General features: G+C 39.4%; 1 protein-coding gene across 1 annotated transcript; it reads left to right on the forward strand.

Moving 5' to 3' along the window:
- The first annotated feature begins 16,316 nt into the window (after positions 1–16,316).
- LOC129767855 (uncharacterized) lies at positions 16,317–17,524 on the forward strand. The gene is made up of 2 exons (XM_055769098.1): positions 16,317–16,702; positions 16,760–17,524. The coding sequence occupies exons 1-2, from the start codon at positions 16,429–16,431 to the stop codon at positions 17,386–17,388; spliced, it is 903 nt and encodes a 300-aa protein (XP_055625073.1). The 5' UTR covers positions 16,317–16,428; the 3' UTR covers positions 17,389–17,524.
- Positions 17,525–17,561: the final 37 nt, after the last annotated feature.

Consider the following 17,561-nt stretch of genomic DNA (forward strand, 5'->3'; position numbering starts at 1 on the left):
TTCCCAAAAGCATAGCACAAAGCTCTTTGTCACCAAAGAGAAAAGAAGAGTCAATTCCGAACAGGGATGCCAGATGTCTCAAGGTTGTTTCACAATGAGCGAATTTTCTTTCATGCGAAATAATGAATGAATATGTTTTGTGCCAAAGGTGGGCGTACACTGTTTGCCCAGAGATTAAGTATTTCACACTTTTAGACAGATAAAGTTTGCTTTGATATATGTACAAACACTATTTTGTTTGCCACTTTTCAATTATCGACAGTGGCAAACAATGTCAAACATCGAACATAGAACAAATTGACTGAAATATTTAAGGTAACCTAACGATGGACCAAGGCGTCTCTATATATACCAGGTGAAACAATCATATGAAATGCACTTTCAGCCATATTGGAAATGCTGTCGGTATTGTTTACAAACAGCATCAGAACGCTGCCGGCGGCTCTCTACAAACTGCTACGACGCTTATTCGAACGATGCTTACTATGTTCGGGTTTCGCGAATTTATGTGAAAAAGAAAGAATGATTTTGTAGAATTTCATTCTCATATCCACTACTCTCGCATGTGAAAATGCAAAAATGGCGTATCCTAGCAATAACAAAACAAACAACCCCCGCTCCACAAACCGTAATCCCCTTCTTAATGAAGTGATGATGTTGCTTCACCTGTTATACATTGATATAAGCGCCTTGCGATGGACCGACAGGTTTGAACAACAGACCGAAAAAATAATTCGGGCATTGATTAACTGAATATTTGCTAGTCGTGTTTTCTGTCGAATATATTTGATCAGTACACGTTGATCAAATTTTATCCGTCAAAAAGAGTAAAATATTTGACTTCGGTCAAACAGTGTATAAGCACCCTAAGACATGAAAACTGACTGCATACTCTTTTTTTTGTCTTTACCTCGACCAAGCGCGAACAACAGAGATGGTAAACCACTCGAGATGTCATGTTTCCAAGTGAGATAAATAGCGAAATCGTTTTTGAAACTGAGTTAGTTCCAAACTGACTGTAATAAAAAAAACGTATTCGGGATCACGAATGAGGCGGTTTTTTGATGTGCATTATATAGTTTGATTTGTTTATATTTGTGACGACAAATGTACAGTGTCGACGTCTGGTGGCGATATTAGTGCTTGGGAGGTAAATTATTCTCTATCAGATCAGAAGGACCAAGCGCAGTGTAAAATGAGAATAGTTTGAAAGAAAATTTCTACTTCTTGTTGTTTGATTACCTAACATATGTAGTCCTGACACTCATTTAACCATTTATCGATGCATTTCCTGTTTGTTCCACAAATAAGTACCATTTAATATTAAATCATCTTTAGACACAGTTTTCGTTTAATTTTTTTTGCAATTTTGAAAAAAAAACCCTCTCATTTCTTCACATAAAATACATATTTGATACATAAAAGTAAAGTTCCATTCATAATTTTGATTTTAAAATCATGTTTATTCCACCTGAAAATCTATAAATTTTTTCGCCTCCCAATGATAGCACACGAAGCTTAATGCCGTCTACGCGAATAAACTCTTCGAAATCAGAATCCGAGTTGAATTACGATTCCAATAATACAAAAGCAAAAGTAGTAGATTTTCTATTTTCATAGTCTTTATTTTTAGATTTTTCAAAACAATACTCGGAACTTGACAGTTTAGTATAGTTGAATTGGTGAACCCGAGTGCGAATCCAACACCTTTCGGGTTAAACCGGGTACACGATTTGAAAGATGCAGAACTATCCATGAAGAATCAATCAAAAATTTCTGAACAAGATACAAAATTCAGTCACACTTTAGTCAGCAATGAGCTAACATGATGTGTTGACGTTGAGAGTTTATTTGGGAATGTTGTTGCTGCGCCCATTGCTCGTGTCGCTCAGTGAAAGCATTGTGTGCAATGAAAGATGCTTTAATAAAATAGAATATGTTTATAAGTTGTTTGTTATAAAGAAGCTTTAAACTTTTCAGTTTATTCACCTTCAAAATAGCATTGGTGTTACGGTCAAGTAACAAAAGAACGAAATATAAAAAGTAGGAAATTCCATAAAGAATAAATTTTACATCCAGGAAACCGAATGTCAGGTCATTTATTATTGTAACGCAAGGATGAATCGAAAACAATAAGTATAATTAAGAAAACAGTGTAAAATTTAGGAATTCCTGACAGTCGGTCTGGCGACCAGACGATCAGTCAGTCGAATGTAGCGATTTTAATACTGAAATGAGTACAAGTTCAGTCCATAAACTGCATGTGTGTCCCATAATGTCAATTATACCTGTGAATGAATGAATGGATGTTTTGACAGTTTGTCCTGAGTATAAGAATTTGTTCAAGTATGAGTCTTCAATTATAATTGCTACGCGTTTTTTGGTGTTTTATTCCACTCCATCCCACATGTAAACAACTCAGCACAAGGATGCCAGGTATGATAACATATCTTCATTTTGTAAACAATTGGATTGTGAGATTCTGGGAGAACAATTGAATTGTTTTAATCTGTGAACATGGTAAATGAAAAGCCCTTAACGTAACGTTTTCATTATATACATTATGTAAATTAGAATGAAGTTATATAATTCATCGAACAAAATGAAAATAATAATTTAACAACTCAATGTTTATTTTCGTCCGATGAGTTCGATTGTGAAGATATTTATGAAAATAGTTTGGCAACCGCCACTTGCGTTTAATCGCGGCAAAACACTCCACACACAATTTCGACGCATTGAAATCGCGTTCACTATGTCCTCGGCCTTAGTCTTGAGCCAGTTTCACAATTAGTCTTATGTGAGTTTTGAGACATGGGTCGGTTTTAGAGACAGTCTGTCGGTATGTTGAACCGGAGACAAAATAAAAGAAAAGCAAACACACATTCGTGTTTACGTTCATTCAACAATCTAGTATAAATCACAAAAATCACAATAACAATCTAATATATGTAAAAACAAATGAGCGATCGTTATGTCCCAACCACCAATAATTTCAAAAACATCTCTAAATCAACACAGGCTCTCCCCCAAGGAAACAAAAATCAGTTTATATGTTTTACTTTATTATCCGGATATCACTTTAGAATCCATCGTATTATAGATAACTTTCCACCGATGCACCCAGCGATGCCGGCCAAAACATGCAGCACCAGTTCCAGAAACACCTGCCAATACCGGAGAAATTAAACACAAAACATTACTGACGAGCGACAACGCGCACCACTTGCATTTCGGGGAAACCAACTGGCGCATTCCAAATTGACTGTATAAAAGCAGGGAGCACCAGTACACCACGACAGTTATAATTCTATGTTCAAATTGTGCAGTAGGAAAAAGTAACAAATAAATAATAAAAATATTTTTTTTAGATAAATGTAAAGTGATTTATTTAACTTATGAAAACGTTACGTTAAGGGCTTTCCATTTACCATGTTCACAGATGAAAACGATCTCAAAATTCAACTGTTTACAAAATGATCACTTGGGTTTACCCGCGGCGAAACACTCTACACACACAGTCTCGCCGCATTGAAATCGCGTTTACTAGGTGAGGTCCGGGCGGTTTGCATTTGATTTCCGCATTCCTGACCGAAAGAGCTTTCCCGAGCCTGCGCCCTCGCCCGCATCGCATCGCGTTCACTATGTTCTCGATCTTAGGCTGATGTCACATTAGGCGGATATCGCGACGGTTTTGACGTAGGACTACGTCTAACCGGAAGATATAGGGGGTGAAATGGAAATCTAGGCACTGAACAAGTAGGAAAAAATGCAATATTTGGAACGCTTATAACTCGAGCATTTCTCAATAGATCGCGAACGTTTTTGCATCAATTGATAGAAAATATATCTACGCATCTATCATAACGAATGACATTTCATTTTTCTTGAGATAAATAATTGAATAATTGTGAAATATCAAGCATTGTCAAAATGCACTATGTGCCCATTTTTGATTGGTCCATTTTGTGCTCCTCAAATCGTACCGACCAAAACGGGCAACCAGCGGCAGCAGCGAAATAGAATGAAGCACGATTGGAAAGGAAAAAGAAAAAAAGGAACGAAACATTGGTTGCAGTCTCACACATGAGTAATTCTCGAGCCAGCCAGTCAGCATAAAGATCCCCGCTCCGCTGCCGTAACGATCATTCTCGTTCAAACCGTACACCACATCGGTTCGCATCACAACACATCAACAAACCAACCCAAGCAGCCATGTCTGGACATGGTAAAGGGGTAAAAGTGAAGGGAAAGGCAAAATCCCGCTCGAACCGTGTTGATCTGGAGTTCCCCGCAAGGGTAGCTAGGCCGAGCGCGTTAGTACCAGTGCACCAGTCCACGTAGCCGGCGTTATATAGTTTCGGCCGCCGAAGTGATCGAGTTAACAAAGCTGCTCGTGACGATAAGAAAACCCGCATTCGGAACAGAACACATTCGGTTCGGTGGACATCAAGACAACAGGCGAGTGGCGAGTGGCAAACGCAATCGCAAAACGGCATCAGGTAGCAGAAGAAAAAAGTTTGTTCTTTATACAAACTTATCGAAATGGTTTTTTTCAAAACCACGAGTACTAAGTTTTCTAAATTGGAACCATTCCATTAAACAAGGCGCTTTTCAAGGCCATTAAACCTTCCAAAAAAGAGTTTAGGAAATACAGTTCAATGTTTTCTTAAACATTATCACTGTTCCACTGTCATCGCAAATGTTCAATTACAGGTTAAAATCGCCTCCAATGCGACACTGAGTGGCGCTTCGGCACGTCGCATTGAATGTAATTTACTGTACAACATGTCACAAAGCTGGATGGGAAGAAATTTTCCAACTGTGAAAGCTGTGGCGAGTGGCAACAAATCGCTAAACAGGAAGGTTCAGCCGAACAAGATGGGGATATTGAGTGATAACAAAACATTAAGCTCTTTAGATTGAAGATAATTTTGTGATCCTGAAAAGGACCCTTGTGAATCCAACGAGCGAACAAATCGTAATGAATGTATTTTTTTGCCATCGCTCCCTTTTAACAAATATCGAAAATGATCACACCTTAAGGCAGGATTAGAGATCTCGTGAACGTGAACGTGAATTTCCACCGTGGAATCGAAATGTTGGTGAACTCACCAAAGTTCGCCGGCTTCGGTGAACGTGAACGTGAAAACAGTGACGAATATAGACGTGAAAATATTTGCCGTGCATTTTCACTTTCAAATGTTGCAAGGCATTCTAAAAATTATTCCACCATGAACTGTAAAGCATGGTTTAGAGTTCCCGTGAACGTGAACATGAACAGATGGGGGAATAGTACGATCATTTCATGGTGAACTGCATTGCGAACAAACAACTCAAAAAATCGTGGTGAATAGAATGTTTTTGTTCACGTTCGCTTTCATATTAAAAGTTCGACAGTAAACGTGAAGTAAATAAACATCGAGTTTCAATAAAGCAATTCGGATAAAATATACAGTTGTTCACGGATGAACCCGCAGCAACGAAGTTTTTCAACCCGTACAGATCCGATTAAATAAATTGCATCCATATCGAAATTTTCATTCAAGACTCGAGAATTGCTTAAATATCCTTTTACAGTTCACGGTGAAATAATTTTCAGAATGAAGGTAGGTTTAGAATTCCCGTGAACGTGAACGCGGACAAACACTTTTTTGTTAATCATTCATCAGTCCATATATGAAAAGCGAGGAAAACGTCTTGAGACGATAGGAAGAAACATTTCTAGTTGAAAAACATATTTAAACACAGTTCATATTGATAAAACTGGATTAATTCAATATTTCATAACGATTCTGATTTTCCACCGTGGAATCAAGATGTTGGTGAACTCACCATAGTTCACCGACTTCGGTGAACGTGAACGTGAAAACAGTGGTGAATATAGACGTCAAAATGTTTCCTCGTTCATGTTCACGTTCGAATGTCCCAAGGTATTCTGAAAATTATTTCACCGTGAACTGTTAATGGGTATATCAAGCAACTCTCGAGTTTTCAGTGAAAATTTCCATATGGATGCAATTTCATTCAATCGGATCTCTGCACGGGTCCAAACACTTTGTTGCTTCAGGTTGCTTCGTGAACAGCTGTATATTTTATCCGAATTACTTTGTTTAAGCACGATGTTTATTTACTTCACGTTTAATGGCGAACTTTTAATATGAACGTGAATGTGAACAAGATTCTAATCACCACGATTTTCTGAGTTGTTTGTTCGCAGTGTGGTTCACCGTGAAATGATCGTACTATTTCACCACCTGTTCATGTTCGTGTTGACGGGAACTCTAAAGCAGGCTTTACAAGCAAGCAAACAACTGATCCTGTTTTCTGAAAACATATTTTACATACATTTTTGAAATTTACAAACAATTTTTACAGACATTTAAAAATAGTCTGGCATCTCTATTTGAAAACAGGTCTTGCTCGATTCTCATACAGTTCATATCAAGGCGTTGTACTCAAGATGGTGGAGTCAACAGGTGGCTCGTAATTTACACTATTTAGAAAAGACGTATGAGGAATGGCCACTGGCGCATAATTTGCAGCTTTGTTTTTTGTGCTGGTTCATAACGGCAATCAACCGTGCCGGCGAAACTGTAGTCAATGTTTAGTGTTGTTTGGATACCATCTATGTAAATAAATTCAAACTTACGGGATACGCCCGATCGGCAATTCTGTCATTACGTTTTACCATGCACTTCACTTTCCTTGGTTGTACTATAGGTGGGCCGCAATGTCAAAATTGCTGTTCGGCCATTGCTCGTGAAAAAACATTTGTTTGCAAAACAAATCGTATCTTTTGGTGACAAATGCATTCGTTGGCAAAATAGCTGCTCGCGCTTTACTGTCGAATCATAACAGTGCAGAAGGATGTTTTTAGTATATCTTTTCGCTTCTAGCTGCGCAATCAATGCCTTTCTTTCCAAGCAAAATGTACTTCTGTTTGGCTCCCATCGGCGGGGAAAAGAGTACTATCAGCTTACGGCGATGGTGACAAGAAATAACGTTGATTGTGGCTCCGCTGATTTCGCTCAGGGATGAAGAGAATGCTGTGCATATACTGGGAAGGACATTACCAGATCCAGAAGATCCGGAAAGGGCTGTTACAAGTAATTAGCTAGAAGAGGTTGTGCACAATTTTTCACGAATATATATTTACTTATTTTTTCCTTCAGTTATTTTCCTCAGCGAGTTGATATGAAACCATAACCACAAACCCAAACAAAAAGTAAATAATTCTGAAAGTTACGTCTCGCTACTCGTCTCACGTCAAGTCCTGAAAGTGTCAAGAACGAAACACCTATCGTTCATCATCTTGGTTCATATTCATTTTGTGTTTATGTTTGCAAGATGATGGAGGCAATGAAAGTTTGCCGTACTTGTGGAGAGGCTCCTGGTGGTAAGAACCAGCTTTGTGAGAATTTGCAAAAATATTGCGATATATATTATAATCTCACCTCCATCAAAGTAAGTTAACTATTCAACTAATTTTGTTGGTGATAATGTAAATTTCCAAATAACGTACACATTGTAGCTTACACCGGAAGAAGACCCAAGTTACCAACGAATTTGTAAGGATTGTCATTCCAAGCTGCTCGAGTACAATAGTTTTCGAAGCACTTGCTTGCAGGTGCATAACAGGCTCGTGGAAATTGTGAAGTTGCAATTCATAACTTATCCGCTATTAGATGATAACTGTTAACTATTCCAGAAGAAGGAAACCTCATCGGTGAAGACCGAAAATTTAGAGTTGGATGAGGAGAAACCTTTTGAGAACACATTGAACACAGAGTCGTTGGAAAACAATGCCAAGAACGACAATTGCGATGAGTCTGAAAAAGATAACGAAAAGGTGGATTCTGACCACGAAATATATACTTGTGAGATGTTTTCGGCATCATATGAGAAGAGTGATTCCGACAGCGAGATACCTAAACCGAGTAGTAGAAACTTGAGAAATCAGAACAGATCCAAAATCAAAGAAGCAAAGTCGAAAGAACCTGAAAAAAACAAAATCAAAGTGTACAAATGTAACCTGTGCGACAAAAAGTTCCACGCTGAGATTCGTTTTCAGGGTCACCTAAGGGTGCATCAGGGTTTGAAACCGGCTCTTTGCACGCACTGTGGGAAAGATTTTGAGCAATTCCGCACTTTGAAAGCGCATATCGCCCAGAAGCATTCAAACGACAAGCCGACGTTTCAATGTGACTTTCCCGGCTGCGAGATGGTTTACACCACGAAGCGATCGATGGTGTTTCACCGGAAGAGGCACGATCCAAACTACGTTGTCCCAAAACCGCAGCGACGCGTTTGTCATCAATGTGGAAAAATATTCGCCGATGCTGGCTCACTAAAGGTAGGTCCATCGTGGCTAACCAACGATATTGTTAACATTTTAAAATTATTTTCAGACGCACAGTTATACCCACACCGGCGAAACGCCTTTCCAGTGTAAAATTTGCAACAAACGAATGCTCACGGCACAAAAATTAAAAGACCACACTATGAGACATAAGGTATATCGTTGGAATGCTTCCATTACAGATTTGAGAGATTATTAAGTCGTAATGAATTTCACAGGGAATCAAGAACTATGTTTGTCCTCATTGTGGTATGAAAAAAACTACGCGTCAGGAATTGAAACTTCACATAAATTGTCATACACGTGAGAAGCAGTATACTTGTGAGATTTGCTCACAGGTCTTCACCGCTTTAGGTTAGTATGAATCCTAACGAAACAATGGCATTGTTTTCTGAGCAAGTCTCTATTACAGGTAACATGAATCGTCATAAAAATCTCGTTCATTGTGGGACAAAGGACTTTACGTGTTCTTTTTGCGATCGATCGTTTGGCAAAGCGGAAACATTGAAATATCACGTGATGACCCATACCGGAGAGAAACCTCACGAGTGTAGCTTGTGCGACAAAACATTCATTCAACCGACAGCCCTTCGAACACATATGAAGACCCACCAGAAACAACAGCAATAACTAAATTTTAATTTGTGTAAAATTTCTAGACATTCTTTAATAAAGTTGCATATAAAAAAACTGCTCTAATTAATCTTGTCCATGTTCCCCACATCATTTGCTATGAAATTTAACATCTTATTAAAAAAATATAGAGAAAACTGTCCGGAAAGTTAGTCCACGCCGGTTTATGGAATAAAAAAATCATAATTTTCATGAAGCATAGATCATTTTGAAATAGTACACTTGATTTTGATAGCATTTTGTTGTTCGTAAATAGTAGGGTAGGGCGGGGCTAGTTAGTCATTTTTGAATAAATTTGGTTATAACTTTGTAATACGAAGTTTTGCGTTAGAATGATAGAATAACCAGGGGATAATTTATTCGACATTCTTCTTTTATTGAACGCCTTTCTATTTCAGAATAAATTGACCAACTGACCCCACACACGGGGTAAATTGGTCAATATAAAGGACATGTCTATCATATAATAGGCATGTTCTTTTTTGTCAAATAATGAGGACTACTAGGACTATGTAAAAATTTTGACGTAGGACTAATTTTTGACGGAAATTTTGACGTAGGACTACGTCTAACCTTTCAATATAGGGGCCCTTTTCAATATGTCGGTGTGAAACAGTGATAGGAAATATCCTCAGCAATTGTGATTGGTCCACCCCAGCACGTTAACGACAGGTATATGGTTCCAAATTATGGTCATGTGCCTACTGCTACTGTTCCTGACTACCAGACCCCCGTTGTCCTCCCGTCTCTTGCGCCTGTAGCTACAGGATCTCAACAACTGTACGGACCTAATGTTCAGCAGTTACAGGCACGCAACGTGGTTCCAAAGGAATTACCTTGGTTCAATGGAGACCCGTCCGACTGGCCCATATTCATATCAAGCTACAATAACACTACTCAAATGTGTGGCTATTCGGACTCCGAAAATCTGATGCGCCTTCAACGGTGCCTTCAAGGCAAAGCTCGGGAAGCTGTGAAAAGTTTCCTCCTCCACCCATCGACACTTCCTCAAGTATTGTCTACGCTATACATGCTATATGGCAGGCCGGAGTTGATTGCCAACACTCTGCTGACTAAAGCAAGATCAACTCCTGCACCAAAAGCGGATAAACTCGACAGTTTGATAGGGTTCGGTCTTGTTGTGCAAAGCTTATGTGCTCATTTGCAAGCAGTTGGTCTAGAAAATCATATGAAGAATCCCACGCTTCTCCAAGAACTTGTAGAGAAACTTCCTCCCAACATTCGTCTGGAGTGGGCGTTATACCAAAGCCGTGTTGAAGCACCTGATGTAGCAACTTTTTCCAGTTTCATGACGTCACTAGTTTCTGCAGTAAGTCATGTGGTTTCACCTGTAGTGGTCGTGACTGAGCCCAATAGCGAGAAGCGTAAGGATAGGGGCTATATCAACAGTCATTCGGTTGTGGGTGATTCTTCCACCTCTGCAGATGAACAATTCAATCCTAAACCGTGTCCTATCTGCAAGAAAGCTGGGCACAAAACGAAAGATTGTTTCGAGTTCCGAAAACTAGATGTCGACACCCGTTGGAAATTGGTCCAGCAAAACAGTTTATGCCGTCGATGTCTTACGTCTCACGGAAAGCGGCCATGCAAAAGTAATGTGTGCGGAATAGACGGATGTGAGTACCGACACCACAGGCTGCTCCATTCGGTGAAATCGACCTGTGAAATCAAACAAGAAAAAAAATCAACGCCCATGGGCACCGTATCCCTTCATTGTGATGAAAATGGTTCCACGTTGTTTCGTTTGATTCCCGTTACACTTCATGGCAAAAATGTTCAAGTGCGCACGTACGCGTTCTTGGATGACGGATCAGAACTCACTCTTGTGAATAAAGACTTGGCGAAGAAACTGAACGCCAATGGCGAGCTGCAACCGTTGTGTATGCAGTGGACGAGTGGTGTGACCCGCGCAGAACCTGATTCACAAATACTACAGCTTCGAATCTCGGGTCGTGGAAAGGCCAAGTAATTCGCCTTGAAGGATGTCCACACAGTATCATCTTTGAAACTTCCAACGCAGACGATGGTATACAGTGAGTTGCAGGAAAGGTTCCAGCATCTCCAAGGTTTAGCGATAGAAGATTATCAACGTGTAAAACCGCAGTTATTGATTGATTTGAACAACACGCGTCTGTGTGCCAGCTTGAAGATTAAAGAAGGAAAATCAGGTGAACCGGTGGCGGCGAAGACCCGATTAGGTTGGATGATATATGGTAGCTTACCAGGAACCATAACGTTCAATAGACAGCGTTACGTTCATGTGTGCACACGTTCTTCGGAAGATGAGCTGCACAACCTGGTACAAAACTTTTTTGATGTGGAAAGCGCAGGTGTCCGTGCTACACCTTTACTTGAATCTGCTGACATTTACCGAGCTCGTACGATACTGGAAGCAACAACCCACAGAACATCTACGGGGCGTTTCGAGACAGGACTTTTGTGGCGCTCCGATTATATCGAGTTTCCTGACAGTTTACCTATGGCGACACGACGTCTCTTGTGTTTAGAACGGCAGCTGACGGGTAAACCAAAAGTCTATGAAAACATCAGACAACAACTGAAGGACTATCAACTCAAGGGCTATGCCCATATCATCACGGAGGAAGAATTGTGGTCCGCTGATCCTCGTCGAGTTTGGTACCTTCCCCTGGGGTTTGTGGAGAACCCAAAGAAACCAGCGAAAGTCCGTATCGTCTGGGATGCGGCGGCGAAATCTGAGAAGGTGTCTTTCAACAGTATGATCCTCAAAGGACCAGATCTCCTCACATCTCTTCCTGGTGTTCTCAGTCGTTTCCGCCAACGGAAGGTGGCGATTAGTGGTGACATCAAAGAGATGTTTCACCAGGTTTTGATTCGTGGCGCTGATCGAGACCCACAGAGATTTCTCTGGAGAGACGATCCTACGCAACCTGTTGACACTTACGTAATGGACGTGGCGGTATTCGGCTCCGCGTGTTCCCCGCGCAGTTCACAATTCGTCAAGAACTTGAATGCAAAAGAGCACGAGAAGACGTATCCAAGGGCGGCGCAAGCAATCATCCGGAGCCATTATGTCGACGACTACCTCGACAGCTTTGATACCATCAACGAAGCTATCACGTGTTGGGAATATCCTGGATTCCCGACGAAGATGTCTTCAGGTTTTCATTGGTACTACGCGATGAGTTACGGGGCCTACTCGAAGAAAAGATAGTTCCAACGAAACGTCAGATCCTCCGAGTGGTTATGAGCGTGTTCGACCCTCTGGGGTTGATAACGATGCTAGTGATCCACGGGAAAATAATCATCCAAGAAGTCTGGAAAAGTGGTACTGGATGGAACGACGCCATTTCTGCAACCAACTTCGTTCGATGGCAGCGGTGGACGACAGCTTTGTCTCATCTAAAAGAAATAACTATCCCGCGTTGCTTCTTCTTCTTCTTCAATGGCACTAACGTTCCTAGAGGAACTTCGCCGTCTCAACGTAGTATTACTTGCGTCATTTTTATTTGTACTTAGTTGAGATTTCTATGCCAAATAACACGCCTTGAATGCATTCTGAGTGGCAAGCTCTAGAATACGCGTGATCACAGTGCAAGTCGGAGGAAATTTCTTTGACGAAAAATTCCCCCGACCAGAACGGGAATCGAACCCGAACACCCGGCATGTTAGTTATGACGCTAACCACTCGGCCAAGGGAGCACAATCCCGCGTTGCTACTTCCCGGGATATTGTCCTAATAGTTTGGACACCATGGAACTCCATATCTTTGTAGACGTCAGCGAGGAGGCTTTCGCTTGTGTTGGGTATTTCCGGGTAATTGATCGAAATCAAGTACGGTGTGCCCTAGTTTCGTCGAAGAGTAAAGTTGCTCCAGTAAAAGCTCTATCGATTCCACGACTGGAGCTGCAAGCGGCAGTGATCGGAACGCGTTTAGCGAAATCGATAGCTGAAAATCACGATCTACCGATTCTTCGACGAGTGTTCTGGACGGACTCCACTACCGTCTTATCGTGGATACGCTCGGATCACCGCCGTTACAAGCCTTACGTGGCATTCAGAATAAGCGAAATCCTCAGTGAATCCACCGTTGCTGAATGGAGGTGGGTTCCTACTGGGAAGAATGTCGCGGACGAAGCGACAAAATGGAAGAAGGAGGCAGTATACGACGAAGCTTCACGCTGGTTCACAGCCCCAGAGTTCCTGTACGAGGAAGAAGATCGATGGCCGCAGCAGAGACTACAGGAAATAGAGACTTGCGAGGAACTAAGAATGGTTCATCTCCATCATGCAACTGTGGTTTCGCCATTTATTCAATTTGAACGCTTCTCAAAATTTGAACGACTTATAAGAGCTCTGGCATATGTTTATTTGTTCGGAGACCGCAGTCGGCGAAGAAAAGATTCGAAGGAGTTAACTCGTGAGTATCTACAGCTGGCGGAGGCAAGAATCTATCAAGCGGTGCAGGAAGAATCATATCCCGACGAAGTGGTCACATTAAAGAAGAAGCAAACGCCGGATCGGAATCCAAGGATCGACAAGACCAGTATACTGTACCTAAGTGGTGCGGACTCAATCCACTTCATTTTCAAGCAAATTCATGCATGTTTTCAAGCGATTTCTTGCAATAAATTCTCAGACCACCAGGGATGCCAGATTTACAAATATGTTTGTAAATTTACAGACATCTGTAAAACACTTTTCATTTTTGTTGTAGACTTTTTGGATACAAAAATATTTCACAGGTTTTTGAAAAATAAGAGGCTTTATTCATCACATCAAAGATATTCGACTCACCATATGACATTTTTCCATAGTTTTAATACAGAAAAGTTATTATATTTAGTTTATATCAATACACATGACGTTAGACCAGCGATACTCAACCTGCGGCCCGGCAGTCTTTCTGGTTGGCCAATCTGGTGTGTATAAAGTTTGAAACTCGTACTTTTGCCATGACATCATTGCAGACGAAAGAGAGAATACGGTTATTCACAATTAATGAAAAATTGCATTCTCTGCAGGAAAGGAAAAATCTTGAATGAAAATTGTCTCTGATAATTATTTTCTGTTCTAGATAAGATTGTTTTGCTGAAATGCAAGGAGATTTATTGAAGAATAGTTAAGTTAGGGTCAGGACTATGTCTTCTAAGTATTTAAACAACATCGAATAAAAATTTTCATTCTATTTTCAACAACTTACATTCGCTTTCGGGTCTGCTTATGACGAAATATGGGTTACTGTTCGATATTGTTACCACAGACATGGTTCATGGCCGTGTGGTGATCTAAAACTTGTATAGCCTTGCATGGCGGATGGAAAATATTCACTGCATTTTCTTATAAATTTCATCAACGACAAGACCGCAAGCCTTGGTGGATGTCCAATATATCAACGAAGAAATACTGATTTTTATAAAAATTAACAACGCGTATATATGTGTATGTATGTATGTGTAGATTGTTGAAACATTTAAACACACTTACAACACATAAGTTATTAAGTGGCCCGAAAAATCAATTTTTTCCACTTATTCCCAAAAATGACAAATGAAAATTAATAACTTTTGAATCACTGATTTAGAAGATCGACATATAAAATTGAACTAATGACCTAGCCTTTTAGTGAAAAATATTTAACTTGCGAAAAAAATGATTATGTTCTAGTAATTATTGATTGTAATCGTATTTTTATTTTTTTATGACTTTGGACTAGAGGGCGCCATATTTTTTTATATTTTTTCTTGAAAGCTGAGAATTTTTTACATAACATATATCGATATCAGAGATGCTATTTTTTTCGTTTTTTAGATATGATTTTTCAAAGTTAACCGGTGGTTCGAAAAATCATTTTTCCCCCTTTGTCCAAAAATAACATTCTGCAAAAAATCATAACATTTTAACTACTGAACCGATTTAGATGATCGATATATTAAATGGAAGCCAATAAGCAAAATTTGAAAAAATATCACACTTGCGGGAAGTTTGGATTCTAGAAGCGGGAATATTGATCGAAGACTTAAAACATGTTAAATTTACAAAGTTATAACTTAAAAATGAGAATTATAGCATCTCTGATATCGAGATATGCTAGGTAAATAATCCTCAGCTTTCCATGAAAAATATAAAAAATTATAGCGCTCCTATCTTTAACCGAGAAAACTATGAAAAACTAACTGAATCAATAATTACAAAAATGAAAAATTCAATTTTTTCGCAAAAGTAAAATTTTTCCATAGAAAAATAACTCGTAAGCTTCAATTTGATATGTCGATGATAGGAATCGGTCCAATAGTTCAAAAGTTATGACTTTTTGTAGTGGGAAAAATGAGGAAAAATTGTTTTCGAACCATCGATTAGTTCTGAAAAATCATATTTCAAAAACGAAAAAAAAGCATCTTTGATATCGAGATATTTTATGTAAAAATTCTCAGCTTTCAATTAAAAATATAGAAAAAAAAGCGCCCCCTAGTCCAAAGCCATGAATACATTGAAAAACGACTACAATCAATAATTGCGAAAATAGGATCCATATTACCTGCAATTTCAATATTTCTCAATTAAAGCTCATTGGCTTGAATTTGATATGTCGATCATCTAAATCGGTTAAGTGGTTCGAAAGTTATAAATTTTTGAAAAAAGTCATTTTTGAAAAAGTGGAAAAAAATAATTTTTTGGATCACCCTAAAATGGAAATGGGCACCCTAATGAAAAAATAAAAAAATACGAGTTTAATGTTTTGCGATAAAGAACAAAATTACCACTTTTGACGAAGATCTGAGAATCACTATATTGGTTTGGCATGGAATGGCTGTATATATATACAAAATACAATCTTACGTGCATCGCGATGTACAAAGTATTAATGAATATGTGAAAATTAACGTTAAAAAACATTTCTATAGATCTGTACACTTTTACAGACTTTTCCACATTTTTAACAGACATTCACATGTTTTTACAGACTTTTTTCAAAAATCATCTGGCATCTCTTCCTTCCACTTTTTATCGAATTCGCGTTGACAGTGCGACGGTAGTGCCTCCTGGTGTTGGCAGGTGTTGGCTTCTCATTAGGGGGCAAAACATAAACAAACCGCCATCGAAAATATACAAATTTGATACAGTGATTACTCATTGTAATTCTTTGATTGTGTCGTCTGCTGGTTTTAGGAATCTTTAAACAGCTTTCAAACAGCATATTACGGTGAATAACGAATATTCTGGCCTCATTCAGCGTTTGTAGGAGGCAGAAAAAATAGGCGCATCTGGAGGACTGAGATTTAAGGGTAATTTCTTTAATAAAATTTTGAATGAAACTTGAAAAGAAATGAAGTGCTGTTATATTAAACAGTTCTGTCAATTCATTGTCTTTAATAATAAAGCGAAAAACATTACGATACAATTCATTTGCAGTGCAGTGCTTCGTGGAGAAAATGGCCGAGTGGAAGCAAAGTGAACCTTGCAACGAGCCTTGTGATGAAAATATCGGGATTCAATCTATAACACCGCATTCTAGTAAAGTGGTTTGTATAGTTCCTGGATGTCGTACACGGAATGGCCAAGGATATTCATTCCACAACTTTCCCCCGAAGGCGGATAGAAAACGGTATATGGTTTGGTTGACAAAATTGCGACTGAATTATGAGCCATCTCCGTCGTCGAAAGCTTGCAGCTTACATTTTAGCATTACAAACTTTGTTGTTCCTAGTAAGTAGTGTTTTTCTGTTGCATTCTAAAATACTAATGTCTAATATTTTATTCTAGCTGCGAGAAGGCTTACTGAACGGATGATTTTAAAAAGAACAGCCATACCAGACATCAACTTACCTAAACCAATTTGTAACACAGTGAGAGAAATAGCAGCTAAAAATCGCGCAGAACGAGCAGCCAGGCGGAATGAATTTAAACCAGATCTGAATCATTATATGGAGGACAGCCAAATGTCGATCTGTGATGATACTGAGGACGCAATAGACATTATTACAGCACCGGACTTTGAGCAAGCAGCTGTTATTACATCACCGGACTTTGTGCAAGCAGCTGTTATTACATCACCGGACTTTGTGGAAGCAGCTGTTCAGGTGGACACGCTTGATTTGGATAAACTTTTTATCGGTCGTCGTAGAACTATGTCTGTCCACTTTAAAACCGATTCGGAGTTGAACTCCTGGACAGGGTTAGCTTCCCTCAAAATGTTGGATACCATCGTTGAGGGCTTATGTTCGTTGGCCGCGTATAAGAAGCGATCGCACTCTACCGTTCCTGTAGAAGAGGAAGTGCTTGTAGTGTTTGTGAAAATGAAAACGAATATATCGTTCTCTTGCATGAGTGCTCTGTTTAACTTACATTACCAGACTATTTCTCAGGTGTTTACCGGACAGTTCCATTGTTGAAGATGATGTGCACTCCATTAGTACCATGGCCAACACAAGAAGAAGTTAATCGCAATATGCCACACTATTTCCGACCATATTATACTGACGTTATCGCTGTACTCGATTGCACTTTAAAATTGAATTGCAAATTTAAAATTGGTGAAGCAGTGATGACCGATAAAGGTTTCAGC

The sequence above is a fragment of the Toxorhynchites rutilus genome, chromosome 2, assembly GCF_029784135.1.
Source record: "Toxorhynchites rutilus septentrionalis strain SRP chromosome 2, ASM2978413v1, whole genome shotgun sequence".
Taxonomy (NCBI): domain Eukaryota; kingdom Metazoa; phylum Arthropoda; class Insecta; order Diptera; family Culicidae; genus Toxorhynchites; species Toxorhynchites rutilus.